General features: G+C 37.6%; 1 protein-coding gene across 3 annotated transcripts in view; it reads left to right on the top strand.

Annotated features, from left to right (window-relative positions):
- LRCH1 (leucine rich repeats and calponin homology domain containing 1) overlaps positions 1–17,971 on the top strand; it is a 184,115-nt gene that overhangs the window by 149,517 nt on the left and 16,627 nt on the right. For all 3 annotated transcript variants that reach the window (XM_036889680.2, XM_036889677.2, XM_036889679.2), the window contains 3 exons: positions 6,141–6,250; positions 8,409–8,546; positions 13,864–13,941. In XM_036889680.2, coding sequence (XP_036745575.2) covers positions 6,141–6,250; positions 8,409–8,546; positions 13,864–13,941 — 326 coding nt within the window. The remainder of the gene's footprint in view (positions 1–6,140; positions 6,251–8,408; positions 8,547–13,863; positions 13,942–17,971) is intronic.

The following is a 17,971-nucleotide window of genomic DNA, read 5'->3' as shown; positions in this document are numbered from 1 at the left end:
TTCTGGTCAAAATTCAACCAGAAATACGTTTCCAATTTCCTTAATGTAGAAGGATAATATATATTTTGGCAGGTTAGTTATAAAGGACTTACATAATTTCATAAATTTCTAAATATTTTTAACTGAAAATAAGTATAATCAAACAACAGTGAAACAGAAGACAGCCCCCAGTCCACCCCTTATAAATATCCTGTTTTAAATTCTGGAAGTTGAAGAAAACTAAATGGAAACCTCTTGATAAACTGTTCCTTTACTAAAAAATAAAAAAAAAAGAAGGGAGAGGCATTTTTGTTTTTCAGAAAGCATGGCTATTTATGGGCCTGGTGGTGTTTAAAGGAAATAAAGCCTAAGATGAAAGATTTATGTGTGATTTGGTATTTCCTTAGGAGTGATATCTGAAACCAAAGGACTTCTTTTTCTTTTTTTAAGCTGGGAAAGTTCTAGACATTTTATGTAGCAGTAGAATTTCTATATAGATGAACCAACTAAAACCAGAAAGGGGAAGGGACTTCCTGAGCCACACTGCTCCCCGCGGTGGAGGTGAGGCCACGCCCAGGGCCCCTAACTCTCCCCTGGATCTACATTCATTCTTCAGCTCTTTACTGAGAGCTCTTTATGTAAGGTACTAAGCCAGACTGCCGCCTTTTTATTAAAAATTCTCAGATTTCCATAGAAAAGAATCACTGTGAAATCTTACCGAAAATAAAATAACCTTGCAATGTTTGTTTGGTATTTTTTTGTATGAGTGAAAATTCCAGAGCTTTGTGTGTTAGCTGTTACATGGTGCCACGATAAAAATAAAGTGATTGCTTCCAATATTCATTTGGCTAAATCACATCAGATTTGGTGGTTGTCATTTATCCGTATTTGCAATTTGTCTATAATATGCCTGCACAAGAGGTAATTTTCTATTCAGAAATATTCTTTACAAATATTTGGGCAGCAGATCTGGTCTTTTATAGGCATCTTCATTTTCTTCATGCTAAACTTTGCCTTATGATTTGAATACATACATTTTCCAGTACATTTTTTAAATTAATGAAGTTGCTTTATATGTATCCATAAGCATAAGAGCTAATGTTGCAAGGGGAACAGAGCCTACATTTTTATGTTGTTCTTACTTGTTCCTCTTAAGAGACCTTATTCAGTGGCCTCTCGGCATTTCAGAGCTGATTACCACATCAGTTTTGCTTCCTCATATTTTCTCCATTATCCAGTCTCTGTAGCTATCTCAACCTTTGTAAGTAAATGGCATCTTATTACCAACTCAACACAGCATAAATATAACTTGTCTTTCGTTTCTGTTGTTTCGTTACTATTTTTTGTAAGGTTGACATTTTTATACCTTGTTTGCTGTCTTGCTTTATATTAAATACCCTTTTATTTAAATTCTTCTCAATATTTTGTTCCAAATATATTTCATTTTTAAGTCCCCGTTTTCTCTAAAACTCATTCTTCAAAGAAATGAAAAATGGTAAAGTGGCCAGCAGATCCTTGGGAGCTTGAATCCCACAGTCCTAGAGTCCTGCCCGTTAAGGTGACAGGGGAGGAAGCAAAAGCCTGTGAGTAGGTCCGCCCAGGCTTGGGGCTGTTTGGGGCAGCTCCGCTTCGGCTGTTCTTGACCTGAAAGCAGCGTTTGCTCTCTTTCTCTTGCTCTTGTGCCTGACTAATTCTCTGCATCTTTCTTGCTTTTTCCCCTTCACTTTGAAATTAAAACCCTTCCCATCTTCTTTGGACTCACTTTTCTCTTTTTCTTTGCAACTAATTGGTAGTTATTTAAAATTGATCTTTAAATTATCACTGGAGAATGAATGAATGGACATAGGCATTTTGGCCCAATTTACAGACATTTGCTAATTCTTTACAATAATCTTGCCCATATTGGTATTATTTTCCCCACTGAGGCTGTGAGAGGTGTTTCAGTGGTTCTTAACTCTGGCTTCATATTAGAGTCACCTGAGTGTTTTAAAAACTGCATGCCAATCTATGCCCCACACTCAGAGATGCTAATTTATTTGGTGTTATATGGAGTCTGCACACTGATTATACTTCTACTGTTCTTTATGTTATATTCAAGTAAGTGGAAGCCACTGGGCTAAATAAACTGCCCAGAACCATAGAGAGGAAATTTAAGCATTCTGAGGGCAGAGATTATATCCAATTCATTTTGGAGCACCAGAAATAAATGAATGCACTAGTCAGATTTCTAATTCTTGTTTGCCTGAATTGAAAACCCATGATGTTTATTCAAAGCCACCTTATTTGCCCTTAAATTTGTGTATCTTAAGCATCAAACCCAGTCCAGGTTCTTTCAAGGAGAAATTGAGAGCTAAATTTCAAAACCTAATGTGCTCACAGAGAAGAAATCTCCTTTTACTGAATTAAGTTTAAGTAATAAAGGTTAATAATTTAGATTGGTAATTTCTATACTAAGAGCATATTTTATGTAGTAAATAGCATTTCAGGCAATTTTTAGAACAGCGGGCTTTCTTTGCTTAACTGAAAGATACTCTTACAACAATTAGAGAATGATTTCATGTGTACATCCTTACATATCCTTTGAGTGCCTACTATGTGTTAGGCATGATGCTTGTTACTATCTATACATAGTATCCATAGAAGACAGACAAGATCTCTGCTTTGGTGAAACTAATTTCAGAGTCTACAGCATTCATACCTGAAAACTAATATTTAGATTTTTTCGACACAGGAAAAATTCAGATGACTGATTATTAGGGCAGGATAATCTCTGCAAAGATCCTCTCCAAATGGACTTATTGTTGAATGAGGGAGTTATTGAAACACTTGTTTCATTTATTCACCCAGCAAACTGTTTTGTGGGGTGGGACAGAAATACATATTGGAAACAGATGTAAATTCTTAGTCATAAGGGAGAAAAACACATCTATACTGTAAGACAGAAAGTGATGAGAGAGACAGAGGTAAAAGAATTTTGTACATTCATAGTAGACAGATCGCTCCCTGGTTAGGGATGAGGATGAAGAGAAAAGTGAAGCAACAGGTAGAGGTAATGGAAAAATCGGTGGAATTTGACCTGTACCTGCAGGAATGAATTTGATATTCTGCCTAAGCATATTCATTCCCTGTGGGGCCTTTGTTAGAAATTTGTCTTTTCTGCTAAATAAACTACAGAAATGAGCAAATCATCTCTTTGGTTCTTTGAAGTTTGATATATAGTAATTAAGCAGTAAGCAGGACTAATTTTTTCCTGCATCTTAAATTACCTACCTCCTTGTCTCTCCCTACGCACAACCATTCATATACTCGCTCACTCTGCTCTCTTGTCCCTCTTTTTTTCTTATTTACACTTAATCAGGGTGGCATGTGATTTGAAGAACAAGTAACAGTTCACCTCTTAGTAATACTGTCTTGTAGCCTCATGTTAAACTTTTATTCCCCTGAATTAAGGAAGGAAGTTTAGTGAAATTTATTAATATGAAATTAAGGAAAAACCAAAATGATTCTTCCGTAGATCAATTTCCTGAAGCTTTAATCCAGGCTGGTCACTGCATTTATTATTTAAATATGACTTGGAAAGAGAAGAAAAGCTGTACATAAGATAATCACAGCTACCATAATGGTCCCATTAGTATTATTCTGTCCTAACAACAAACCCAGCAAAATAGGCAAGCACTTATGTGCTCTCTTGATTTATTATTAGCCCAAGGAGTTTGTTTTAAATTCTCATATATTCCACAATAATTAATCCATTTAGAAAACTACTTGAATTATAGTCATGGTTTGCAATAGTTTTATGTACATTTGAAGCATTCATTTTAAAAAACACAGTTCAAATGTGTTTTAACACTGTGATTGCTTAACATTCATAAAGCAAATATCAAAGCATGCATTTTGTATTTTTAAGGCATTCAAGAATTTAAGATGAAATGCTATCACCAGGAAATTAAAATCCAGACATTACTGCATTATCTTGTTATCTCACATAAGGCTCTAACAGGGAAGAGATACTTGAATTGTGTGGTGTTAAACAAAAGCTCACAGTTAATTTAACTTCCTGATAGTTTTGTATTCAGAAAGAAATCTGCCAATAAAAACATATTGAAAATATTAAACATGCTGTATTAGATAAGAATGCCCTTAAAAAAAGGCAAAGGAAAATAAAACCTCCAAAGAAAACATTAGATTTATTCAAACAGTGTTGGGGCGCCTCTTGCTGGCCAACGTGTGTATGGCTCAATTCTGCCCACATTCCTTGACTTTTTTGGTAAATTTGCTTGACTTCTTTGAGGGTGTGGATTATTTCTAGATTTTACATTTTAGTATATATCTCTTCTGGTTGCTATGTTTAAATGGGTAGATATTTTTGTTGTGCTCTATGTGGTCTAAAGGCAAGTTTAATTCATTTCCAATTTCTTCCATGCTTTGCTGTTCTGTCAATTATTTCCTCATTTCCCTTTGCTCTGCGAACCTCTCATTGTCTCTGCCCAGTTTCTCTTCTCTACTTCCTTTGCCGGTCTTACCTTTGTTTCTGTGGGCCTTGGTGACATGCTTTGGCTGTTCTTGGCTGTGACTTCCCTGGGTGACTTGAGGCAGATGCCCCGACCGAGGGGTCTCCTCTCTGAGGTTTCAGAAGGTACTATATGTATATGTTCGACCATCCTCTTTCTTCACTGACTGTAAGTCAAGAGTTTATTTCTGATTGTCCATAGAGCATCAGAATGCTGACTCAAGTAACCTACAACTATTTAGGAAGAAAATACTGAGTTGCAAGAAGTATAGTGCAAGACATTTATTAGAGTTTGGTCCAAAGATACAAATTGAGATTACAGTGATATAGTTGGATGAGCATGGGGTAATTGATTATATGGAGTGGACTCAAGTATTTTTATTTGAGGTATGTTTTTAAGACATATTTAATTTTTTTAAATTAATACATTGGATTAGATTTTGAAGTGGCCCATAGGCCATGTTTGTCAGAATAGAATAAAAGTTGCATAACCTTCTTACTCTACATTACTTAAATTACAGTGGTTGAAACTGCGAGGACTGCAGTACACTGGTGCAGGCTTCTATGTGGTACTAATTTTTAAAATTGGAGTTCTCTGCCCCAAATTCCCCAAAGGGCTCCCCTAAACCACCCCCCAAAACAATCTGAAAGTGTATGGGGCAGGAACAACTAAACACAGCTCCTCACAGCTTTTTGGCCCCTCCTGCATGCATGGAAAAGTGACAGTTTTAATGGGATAAAAATCTGCAGGAAGAAATGAATCCAAGTTTGAATCTGCTCTGGGCTTTGTATCAAAACAAAAATTGGTTAAAACTCTTGCTATAGTTACTCTGCTATATGTGAATAATTTGTAACTTCTTTATTAGTTGTTAAAAGACACTATCCTGTAGAGGTTTAGAGCATTCATTTTCCCTGTGAGCCAGAGGCTTACCTCCCTGCAAAGGGATCAGCATCGTTAGCTGCCATTCTTGGAGGTTGTAATTTTAAGGACCTGAAGCCAAGGATGATCTCTTAAGCTGCCGCTAATCTTGCTAACTTTTCTAAAAGGAGTCTATGGTCACCTCTAAAGAGCTAACTTTCTGGATACAGTGTCAGTGACCTGACAGGAGGAAGAGTTTTTTCCACTCCACACTCAAATATTTTATATCATGTATCATCACTTAGTTCTTAACTCAGGCTTATGAAGAATTTTAGCTGACAAAAACATTAGTCTGTGCTTATTTTAACATGTAAAGCAATTCTAGAGTTTTCTCGTGGAAAATAAATTATCTGAATTTAATGAGAGGATTGTGAAACTCCAAGTGTAAATGAAAATTTAGAATGAGAGCGGATCAATGAGAGAGAAGGGACATCTGTCAGAGAAGTGACAAGGAATGGTTCCAAGGATGACTGAAACCCTTCCCTGCACCAGTTTATTATCACCAAAAAGTATAGCTTTTGTTAGTCTGCACAAGCAAGTGTAATTTGAAATATAAATTTTAAAATATTTGAGTCCAGCATTCTATGTGAAGTCAGAATTTCTTTAGTTCTGTGCGTAGTTAAGTGAATGATTTGGGATAAATAAATAATCTGTTTAATTTAACTATGAATCGTCCTCCATGACAGCCTGTAGAAGGCCTTCCATAAAGACTTTTTTTCTTTTCTATTATAGTGTTTCTAAGACCTCAGAGAAATCTGGAATCTATAGACCCACAGTTTACAATTCGGAGGAAAATGGAGCAGATGAGAGAAGAAAAAGAACTGGTGGAACAACTCCGTGAGGTACCCAGGAAATAGTATAGAATTGAAATATATATAGCTGAGGGACAAGGTTCAGAATTGAAGCAGCATTCTACTTTTTAAAAAACAGTCTATGAAGCACTGCAAACAGACCTAGTTTCAGATCTAACCAGGTCGCCCACTGACTGCTTGATATCAGGCAAGTCACTTCACATCCCTAAGTTTCATTTTATTTCATGTATTAAAAAAAAATGGTTCCTATCAACCTTAGTGGGGTTTTGTGAGGAATTATGAGACAATGTAAGTAGAAATACTTACTACATATGTATAAGGGCTATTATCATTTCAATTCAGGTATACTTTAAAACAATGCACTGCCATTCATTTACTTATTAATATTCCATTCATTTAAAGATGTTTATAGTTACTCTCCTTTTGTACCCCAAACTAGTCAGAACTTTTTAATCAATTGGCAAACCATTTGAGTTCCTACAAAGGGGTAGAGTCTTGGGTTGGGTGTTCATTGAAGATTCTGAGCCTGGCGATGGCAGGGGCATAGCTGCCTTATCCCTTGTTGTATCTGTCTCCCCACACGGCTCCCCGTGAGTGCTCTGTAGGTATTTGTCTGCCATCATGGTTTTTATATCTCTGGGGACATCTCACATGAATACATGGAAGGTCAAATAGCAGTACAAGGGTCGGTCGCCAGAGACCGACCCTTCAGTATCAGTATCAGTAATCAAAGTCAGCACATAGTGAATTTCTATGGAAGTTGTTTATGTTCAGAGAAGCACCATAGCCACGAACTCTTCTAGAAGAATATAAGAAGGCGTTTTAGAGGACATAGATTTTATGCTGTATTTTCTCCTTTCATTAGCAAATGATTCCTAACTGCTGGTCTGCGTCAGGCAGTATTTCAGGTGACAGATACAGGAGAGAATCAAAGTCTTTGCTCTTGGGAAGCCTGTAGTCTATTGGGAAGAGATAGTAAATACGAAAGAAACAAATAAGCATACAATTCCAGATAACAATGAGCTCTGCAAATGAAAATTGAAGCCTATAAATAAAGTTAAATTAAGGTAGGTCCGCATCTTTGTTGTTGTAGAGGATACCTTATATATGGTTTAGCAGGTAGTCAGCGGGAATACTGAAAACACAAAAACCTCTCACCACCACTCTAAGTCCCTGTAGGTGGCACAGCAGTCACGTGAAGAAAGTCAGCTCTCCACACTCGGATGTGTTCCCAACTTGGGAGGTGAACTTTCTGAACATAAATCAGAAGCTGAGATATGCCTCTCAAACAGTGATATAATTTTATCTTAAATTGATCACTTATGTTTTAATTTATGGTGTAAAATAAGAGATGGAAAGAATGCTGAAAAAATTGGTTGTCTGGAAAGAATTTTGAAAGAATTATATGACACTGTTCATGCACTGATTTTTAAGAGCTTCATTTATTGCAGATCCCCAAATTAAGGCACCTTTCTTGGTCTAGTATCCATTTAAAAGGAGTTTCTATTGTAAAGCAGAAATCTGTAATTGAATTAAAAAAATTAATTTCTCCACTTCTGATTCTGCAAAGATGGAGTGAACCTACTTTTCCATATTCCTCCCACTAAATACAACTAAAATCCCTGGGTATTATATGTAAAATAAACATCTAAAAAGTGGATGAAAAAAGGCAGATAGTTCAGGTCCTTGGGACTAGAAATCACTCGGTGGAGAATTCCACGGATTTTCCTTCTTTCCTCAGATATCTCAGACTTGCAGCTGCAGTAGCTGGAACTCCCAAAATTCTAATCTATTTCTCTGCTAAAACGTAGTCTAAGAGAAAAGCATGCCTTAATCTCTCTTCTGCCCCTTGGAGCCTTCCTGAACCAGTCAGATACGGCCTTTGTTGGTCAACTTATTCTTGTTTTATATTTGTATTGTCAACGGGGTGGCAACATTGAACTCAAGAAGTTATTCCATTATTCCTTTCATTCAACTATTTAAAAAGTTTAGACATATCTGAATGTGTCTTTCTACAGAGGAGATTTTTACTTTAATATCTTTTGAAAAGATTTGAGTAATGGCAGTGTTTTTCAGGTGTTTATATCCTTCTGCATAATGAAATTAATATGTCAGTTCATAGATGCTCGTGACTGTATTTTACCTTCTGTTGCCCGATAGCCACTGGCTCCCTTCCTTGTCCCCTCAGAGCATCGAGATGAGACTCAAGGTCAGCCTGCATGAAGACCTGGGGGCCGCACTCATGGACGGCGTCGTGCTGTGCCACCTGGTCAATCACATCCGCCCTCGGTCCGTCGCAAGCATCCATGTCCCCTCACCGGCAGTTGTAAGTCACACCATATCAAGGGAAATGAACTTTTACCTCAAACAAACTCTTTCGGAACCCAAACACCTAGAAGAGTAGAAAAGGGACAGGTCTGAATGAAGCAACATTTTCACCAGAAAAAAAGGGAAATCATATAAATATGTAATCAAATGAAAAACATTTGTTTACGTATGTAAACAATGGAAAAATACATGATATTAAAGAAATTACCAGTTGGGGGTGCTAACTTTAAGAGTTGTAGGGACATACAGATTCAGTTCTCACGAGGGCTTATTTACACGGTGAGAAGTCTTTTGGGAAAGCTTTGTTTGGTTGGTAGCTTCTCTTCTAAATGGAATCTCTTTCCTTTATTAATCATTGGGGATTTTAGGATAGCTCTGAAAATATGTGGATTCTATGTACACTATCATTAATGACTTGTCAAGCCAGAGGTTGGTCAGCCAGTCACTAATCCAACAGTTCGTGACCACCCACTGTGCCCGGGCGCACTGGAGATACTGGGGAAGCAACGAGAAAGATGAGGATGAGTGGACCCCATTAACACCCTAAAATTGTCTCCTCTGTGGTGAGAGAGAGAGCCGGCATGTGGGAGCCTCTGCTTACAGCTCGCAGAGCATATTGTCCTCCAGGAGAGAGTCATGCAGTCAGTTGTATGGTCTTTTAGATGGGGTGGGAAAACCAGTAAGTTTGTCTTTGAAGCCTACTTAAAGTTCAGGCAAGTAGAGAAGAAACAAGAATTTCTACCCACGCTACTTTCTGTATATCACGAGAGGGAGAAGAGTTTAGAGGCTAAGCACGTAGGGTTTCGATTCAAAGTCCAGATCTCCCTAGGAGCCATATGACTTGAGGCAACCTAACTTAACCTTTCTTTAACTTGATTTGTTTTTGTTGATCATGGAAATATTCTTGTGGATATGAAATGACATGCTACCTAGGATACACGTATGAATATAAACCATTGTTATCATTAATATCTATAGAGGAAATTTTCAAAATTCAGAGCCCCAAAGGCACAGTTTCATAAAATCTCATATAAGGAGCAGGTTGAGTGAAGGCCTCAGGTGGATCCCCTCTGCTCCCTCTCTGGCTCCCCAGGAAAGCCTCACAGTATCATTATTTGTCCTAGTTTCTTTTCCTTTGGCAGCAGGAAAAATTAACCAATGAATCCATTACATCAGTTTCCTTTAGAAAGGTCACTTTCCTATAGAAAGGTCAGATTCCTTTCTATATTATTAAACCTACTTTTCCTTTAAAAGTTTTACTCCTTTTTTGCCTCAGAAAACAGGAGAAAAAAAAATTAATGTGTCTTCACTTTCAAATCTGCCTTTGGCTGCCTTAGTTTGGGCAGTAAATTCTAATACAAATATTCCCAGTATTTTTTAAAAATGAGGCTCAATCTGTAAAGTTGTCTGAGCCATGGGCCAAATTCTCAATTAGTAATTCTCCTCAAATAATAAGAAAGAAACTATGACTCCTTATCGTCCAATTTGAATATACAATTATCACTTTACAAGGTGTAATAGGACACTGTGAATCATGTATCTATACACATTTGTATATTTATTAATTTCTCAAGAAAAATGCTACATTCTAGAAATCTTTCAGCTGTCAACCTTTTTTTTTTGTTTTTTTAAATAAAACTTTTTAAGTTAAGAAAAAAAAAAAAAGGGAAATAATGCCTGACTGGTGAAAAAGAGAAAATAGAAACAGAAGAAAAATAAGTCGTCATTTTATCTCACCATCCAAAGACAACCACTGTTAATATTTTTACTTCTATACCACTGATGCCGGGGTTCTTGTTTGCGGAGCCAAAGAATGAGCTTCACCAACAGTCAAGGTAGGAGAGCAAGGTGCAGGCTTTTATTTAGAGATGCAGTGAGAGGACAGAGCTCCTGGCTCACGCCAGGAGGGGACAAGAGAGTCTGTAGTGGTGCATTGTCTAGGGGTTTTATAGGCAGCTGAGGATTTTTCGAGAACATGAAAAAACTTAGGAGTGTGAACTTGTTAAGTGCTCTCTGAATATTTAGAATTAACTTAACACAAGCAACTTCCTCTGATGATTTCTCTCTTGGATACCAGCATCTTGGTCTGAGGGCACAGGAAACAAGGCCACCTGCTTAGCCCCCAGGGTGGGCTGAGGTATTGTTTGCTAAAGAGTGAGTTAAAAATTTCTAACGTCTTAACTTCTTAGGTATTAAAATGCAATTTTATCTTTAAGGTGGAATCCTTCCTGCCTTTTACTGTGTTGTTTATGCCTGGGCTTACTTGCTAAATTAGTTGCCCAGTTTGCAAAGAAAATCACCTCATCAGATCTGAAGGAGGAAAAACAGCACATAGGCCTGGGCCTTTTAGTGTGCTAAAGTGAACCTTACAAATGATCATAAACGGTTAGCATAATAAAACATGTGCTACTCTTCTTTATCTGGGGAACATTAACGGATTTCACTGAAGAATGATTCTAGAGCTCAATGTTTAACATAGAGTTTTAGCAGGGGGGTTTCCTTGCATGTAGTTACATTGCTCTGGCTGCAAATATCCTGCCCTGCCCCCTCCGGAGGCCCTCACGCCACTCTGACTATATTTATGGTCCCTGTCTCACTACAAGCATTCTTTCTGCATTTAAGTTATTTTGAATTGTGAGCTTCTCATATATACTGCAGTTGACTCCTGAACAATGCAGAGTTAGGTGTGGTTGAAAATTCACATAGGACCTTTGACTCCCCGAAGACTTAACTTCTAATAGCCTACTATCTATTGGAAGCCTTACCAATAACATGAACAGGCTATTCACACATATTTTGAATATGTATTATATATTGTATTCTTACAATAAAGTAAGCTAGAGAAAAGAAAATGTTGTTAAGAAAATCGTAAGGAAGACAAAATACATTTACAGCACTTTTCCTCCATTTATTAAGAAAAATCTGCAGGTAAGTGGACCTGTGCACTTCAAACCTGTGTTGTTCAAGGGCCAGCTGTATGTAGGAGTTTTTAAAATGTATTAAAACCTAAGCATTTCCCCCCAGTCATTAAAATTATTCATAACTATTCATTTTAATAACTGTAATATATTTTAGCTGTTACTGTATTGCAGTTTTTCCTTTTTAGAAGTGAAGGCTGTTTCCAGATGTCCACTCGTCGAAAATTCTTCAGTGAGCATCTTGAAGCCTCCTGTGACCAGGCCATGCTGTGGCCTCAGAGCCTGCTTTCTGTCTCCATGGCAGAGTTTGCACAGGCAGCTTTCCCTGAACCAGAAGGCTGCCCCCACCCCTGCCTCAGATCTCCTCCCCTTGCTGCTCTGCTAGCTCCCATTGTTCCATGACTTCAGTGTCTACAGGAGGCAGGCTACTGCCCCTTAGGACCGAGTTAGATTTGTCCCTGGCTTTTTTCTCCTTACAGCCACATCACCACACTAAGGCCTAGACCACACTATAAGATAATTTCCTTTATCTTGTTAATGTTTCCAACTAGATTAGAGCTAAGTGACCATGAGGATTGTGCCTTATGGTCCCACAGGTGTATGCTTAGCACCAAGAGAGTATCTGACATGTGGCAAACACTCAGTAAATATGACCAGATCTGCACCATTGGCAGTGGAAGAAGGTGTCTCTTTTCTAGCTGTGATTGTCAGTACTGTGCATTCTCAGTTTTCTTCATGAAACTAATATTGTCCATTTTTTATGCCAAGCTGAAGGAATACAGTGTAAAACAGAACACTGTCATTGACAGTATGCTGAGACTATTCCTAAGAAAGATGGGTTTCTTCAATCTTTCACAGTTTAGTAAACTAAACATTGGCATCCCAAGTGGTATAATTGGTGTGATTTTTGACTCATTCACCAGTGGTGAGGTTGAACCTCTCACCATTGTAGCAAGTGCTGTTCTGACTGAAATTAGGCAGCAGTCTTAGAGGGAGCCCTCTTTATCTTCCAAGATGGGAAATTTTCTTTATGTAGCTTGAAACATACTTTTCATTGACTTTCCTGGGCTGAGCTAATTATTTTGATTGGTGTTGTGTATCCCTGGAGTTTCAGAACAGACCCCAGTCCCTTCAGTGATAGTGGGTTAAGGGTGATAATGGCCCTGGAGGAGCAGAGACAAATGCTAGGGTCTCGGTGTGGTGAAAGGCCCCTGTATGCTGGGCCAGGACCTGCTCTTCTGTCATCCCCATGTCCCATTGCCAATGTCTGTTCCTTTTTTTTACATGAGGCTTAATGTGGTGGTCTTGTCCTAAGAGGCGCCAGGGGGTGGACAAAACATGCAGGCAGCTTCTTGCCCGTCTTTGTAGGCCACATGTTGGGGGCACTGTTTCCTCTCTAGCCAAGATGGAGAATGTTCATTTAGTCTTCTAAATTGTTCCATATCCACAGGCTTTCTTTTTTCCTTTTTTGGGTAAGGAGAGAGATAGAGGGAGTCCCCTTTTTAAAAAAACAGTGTGTGAATTTAGATTTTTTGGGTGACTGGTGTGGGCCCCTATAGGACAAAGTGAGTCACATCACTGTCACTGACTATTAACAGAGTCAGGCCAGTCTTTGTAAGATACTGCTCCTGTGCCTGGATTGCTGGGGTCCTGCTTCTTGCTTTTTTTTTTTTTGTAAAGGAAGCTAATAGTGGAATATTAAAATTCAGGAGTAAAGCTTTTAAATCCACCATGTAAAAATTAAAAGTGTGTGAATTGGATGTACCTGTTATTCATCCTACACCTTAGAGTTCGTCTTTAACCAGTCAGCTCACTTGGGAGAGGCTCTTGGTTAATCCTGAACATTTCATTATTTTCTGTGCTGTTTACCTTGATATCGCCGCTTCCTAATTAAACCCATTGGTTTGATGGGAAGGAGACTAGTGATGCACTGAATTTTACCCTTCATATAGGAATATATTTGCTGATGGGAAAAGGTGGTGCTTATGGTGTACTGTTAGATGAACTAAAGCAGGTTATGGAAGAGGGTGACTCCATAAAAATTCTATGTACATACACACACTTTCATATGCAGAAAACTTGTATATATATGCATATACATGTGTATGTTTATACATGCATAGATATATGCAGAAATTTGCATGTGTACACATACATATGTATATACATATGTGTATGTATATCTTTACATACAATGTCTGAAAGAATGTAATTCAAAATATTAATAGCTCTTATTTCTAGAGAGGTATTTCTGGATTTTTTTATTGCCTTCTCTTTGCTTATGTATTTTTTCTAGTAAAGGTTGTTACTTGTACCATTCAGAAAGTTTAAAATTCAATGTTTTTAAAGCTATTTCTCTTATAATAATTCATTATTTCTGCATGTTTACATTTATAGCCCAAACTTAGCATGGCCAAATGCAGAAGAAATGTGGAAAACTTTTTGGAAGCATGCCGGAAATTAGGAGTACCGGAGGTAACGCCAAACTTAGTCCCAGTAACCTTGTTTCCGTAAAGATTTTATTTAATAAACATGTTTGAATTTACTGAATAGATGTTCAGCTTTATTCACCTTTTTTATCTCAATTTTTCTTGAGGAATAATATTGAGTAAGTTATATAAAGCTTTGAATTGCTTTATTGCAGTGAAATTAAAATGGCTTAAAGCAGTATGGTCAATATTGAGGGAAAAGGGAATATAATTTCTTTAAGGTTTTGAAATAAATGTGTAATTCCAAGCTTGAAAAAAAAACATTTAGTCAATTTGATTTTCTACTCCAAGAGCAGAAATTGCTAAGGCTTCAGGGGCCCTTTTGTTGGGTTCCTTAGGGTAGCATTTTGGAGCTGGTGGTTTTCCTTCTCCAAAGCTTTTACACAAAGCAGACCTGTAGTTGATTACTCCTTTCTGGATTTCATTCCATGTAGTTGCATTTTGGGTCTGTGGGTAAAAATAATCAGCATTGAAAACATTATAATTATTGTTATTATTATCCTTAATATTACTGTTAATAATAACAATGCTGTATGTTGCTTTATAGTTTGTTGACTGTTTGCATTTACATTTCCCTCTTTAGTCCCCTGTGGGTGCAACTGGCAGTTCCCTGTAGCTAGACCAACTATAGTTTGCTACTTTTTCTTTTCCCCATGGGAAGCCTCAGCCTCAGCTAGGCAGCTTATTCAGGGCTTTTAAAGACTTTGCTATTAGCAACATAAAATGATTCCTTAGGGAGACAAAGGCCAATCCACTGAGAATCTGGGGGTAAGTTGAGAAGTTTATCATCACTGTGATAAACAGAAGTGGACAGAAATGATACTTCTCATAATTTTCTTCTGTCTAACATTCTGGGGATAAAGTAACTACAAACTCTATTATGAGATACTGTTTTTGAGTATGTGGAGGAATTACATTTCAATGTCATTCTGCTCAGTGATAGGAGTTAGTGGAATTAAAGGACTTTTTCTCCCTCCCTCTCTCCTTCCTTTTCTTCCCTCCATCCTTCCTTTTTATTTCTTTTCCTATGTACTTCTCTCCCTATTTTTTATCTTGGTGAGGTTCAAAAGTGAGGGGTTAGTGGTGTCTTGTAATCTTGTTTGAGGCCAAGGAGAGAATTATTAAAGCATCTTTGAGTCAGAACTGTATCAGTAAGAAGCTTACAGATTAGTTTTTAAAAGTATCATCTTTTTAAAAAGTACAGTGAACTGAATGTCTTTGTGATCATTCCAAGGGTCTTCTGTGTGTGAACCTCTGTGTCTGTATGGTGTGTGTGCATTTTAATATTGCATACACCTTCTTCACTTCAAATATTTGTGAAAATTCTTATACACATAACCTTTCTAATAAAATTTCCCATGTGTGAATCAAAACTATCATACCGAGTTTCAGATGATGAATTAATTATTCATGTCTTTATTAGAAAAATCCCATGTGATTTTCTAAACTCTGATGGCTTATGGTGATACAAAATGAAATGGAAATGTCCTGAACCAAGTCTTGTGAGTAAAGATTGGTAATTATAATTTCTTTTTAAAGGAAGGAAAAGGAAATTAAGTTACCATAAATATGCAGAGAAAAGTTTACCATATTTCTAAATTATGCCCATAACCTAGTGCCCCTTGCACTACGCAGCTCATAATTCCTGAGAAAATTGAATTATAGGGAATACATGACCTTTTTTGCCAATGTTCCACTTAAGTATGCTTAGTAAGAAATATACCACTTAGGCTATTTTTAAGAATTATTTTTAAGAGTTGAGGTGATTTTCAAGTTTGCATAAGTAGCCTTGGCTTAGACCTCTCTATGTAAAAAGGTCTTTAATTTAACAGATTTGTCCTCTTTAGAAGAGGTGGGAACTTAGACTAGATGCACTTTACTTTCTAGTTGCCCAGCCCTTCATAGCCATTATTGTCCCCAGAGAGGAGATAGAGCAGAGGATTAAAGGCAGCAACTCCGAGTGGCAGACACCAGAGCCCCTGCCTGCCTGCCTGCCTGCCTGGGCAGCACAGAGCCAGGGGTCCTTGCAGAACTGTAGGGTGTCCCTTAGCTTCTGCATCAGCCAAATAAGTTAAAAATAAAGTCCTAAAGCACATGCAGATTCTAACAATAACTGTGTTGATGTAAGTAGACATATGGCTGAGTCTTCCCTTCAGTATCTCTCATATTTGCATCTTGTTGTCTTTTATAATGAGATGTATTTGAAAATAATAGTAATGACTTTATTACTATTGTAAAATAATAGTAACTTCTGGTGGCAGAATCACTTTTGGCCAATGCTGTGATGCACATAGACCATGTGATGTGGGGTTCTTCCCTATATGCATGATTGACAATAAACTTTTTAAAAAAATTTTATTATTTTAGTCTTTTTTATTTTATGTTTTTTTATTAAGGTATCATTGATATACACTCTTATGAAGGCTTCACAAGAAAAACAATGTGGCTACTACACTCACCCAACTATCGAGACACCCCACACCCCATTGCAGCCACTGTCCATCCGTGCAGCAAGGTGACACAGAGTCACTATTTGTCTACCATGACCCCACAACACACCGTGTGCACCAATCATGACACCCCACAATCCCCTTCTCTCTCCCTCTCCACCCACCACCCCCGCCCCTCCTTTTTGGTCACAACTAGTCCCTTCTTGGAGTCTGTGAGTCTGCTGCTGTTTTGTTCCTTCAGTTTTGCTTTGTTGTTATACTCCACACATGAGGGAAATCATTTGGCATTTGTCTTTCTCCGCCTGGCTTATTTCACTGAGCATAATGTCCTCCAGCTCCATCCATGTTGTTGCAAATGGTAGGATTTGTTTCTTTGTAATGGCTGAATAGTATTCCATTGTGTATATGTACCACCTCTTCTTCATCCATTCATCTACTGATAGACACTTAGGTTGCTTCCATATCTTGGCTATTGTAAATAGTGCTGCAATAAACATAGGGGTGCATATGTCTTTTTGAATCTGAGAACTTGTATTCTTTAGGTAAATTCCAAGGAGTGGGATTCCTGGGTCAAATGGTATTTCTATTTTTATTTTTTTGAGGAACCTCCATATTGCTTTCCACAGCAGTTGAACTAGCTTACATTCCCACCAGCAGTGTAGGAGGGTTCCCCTTTCTCCGCATCCTCGCCAGCATTTATTGTTCTTAGTCTTTTCAATGCTGGCCATCCTTATTGGTGTGAGGTGATGTCTCATTGTGGTTTTAATTTGCATTTCCCTGATGATTAGTGATGTGGAGCATCTTTTCATGTGTCTGTTGGCCATCTGAATATCTTCTTTGGAGAATTGTCTCTTCGTATCCTCCATCCATTTTTTAATTGGGTTATTTGCTTTTGGAGTGTTGAGGCGTGTGAGTTCTTTATATATTTTGGATGTTAACCCCTTGTTGGATATGTCATTTACAAATATATTCTACCATACTGTATGATACCTTTTTGTTCTACTGATGGTGTCCTTTGAAGTACAGAAGCTTTTAGTTTGATGTAGTCCCATGTGTTCATTTTTGCTTTTGTTTCCTCACCTTGAGGAGATATGTTAAGGAAGAAGTTGCTCATGTTTATGCTCAGGAGATTTTTGCCTATGTTTTCTTCTAAAAGTTTTATGGTTTCATGACTTACCTTCAAGTCTTTAATCCATTTTGAGTTTACTTTTGTGTATGTGGTTAAACAATAATCCAGTTTCATTCTCTTGCATGTAGCAGTCAAGTTTTGCCAACACCAGCTGTTGAAGAGGCTGTCATTTCCCCATTGTATGTCTATAGCTCCTTTTTCATATATTAATTGACCATATATGGTTGGGTTTATATCTGGGCTCTCTAGTCTGTTCCATTGCTTTATGGGGTTCTTGTGCCAGTACCAAATTGTCTTGATTACTGTGGCTTTGTAGTAGAGCTTGAAGTCGGTGAGTATAATCCTCCCAGCTTTATTCTTCCTTCTCAAGATTGCTTTGGCTATTCAGGGTCTTTTGTGGTTACATATGAATTTTAGAACGATTTTCTCCAGTTCAT

The sequence above is a fragment of the Manis pentadactyla genome, chromosome 17, assembly GCF_030020395.1.
Source record: "Manis pentadactyla isolate mManPen7 chromosome 17, mManPen7.hap1, whole genome shotgun sequence".
Classification (NCBI taxonomy): Eukaryota; Metazoa; Chordata; class Mammalia; order Pholidota; family Manidae; genus Manis; species Manis pentadactyla.
Note: the sequence above shows the minus strand (reverse complement) of the source record. Positions and strands in the feature narration are given on the sequence as shown.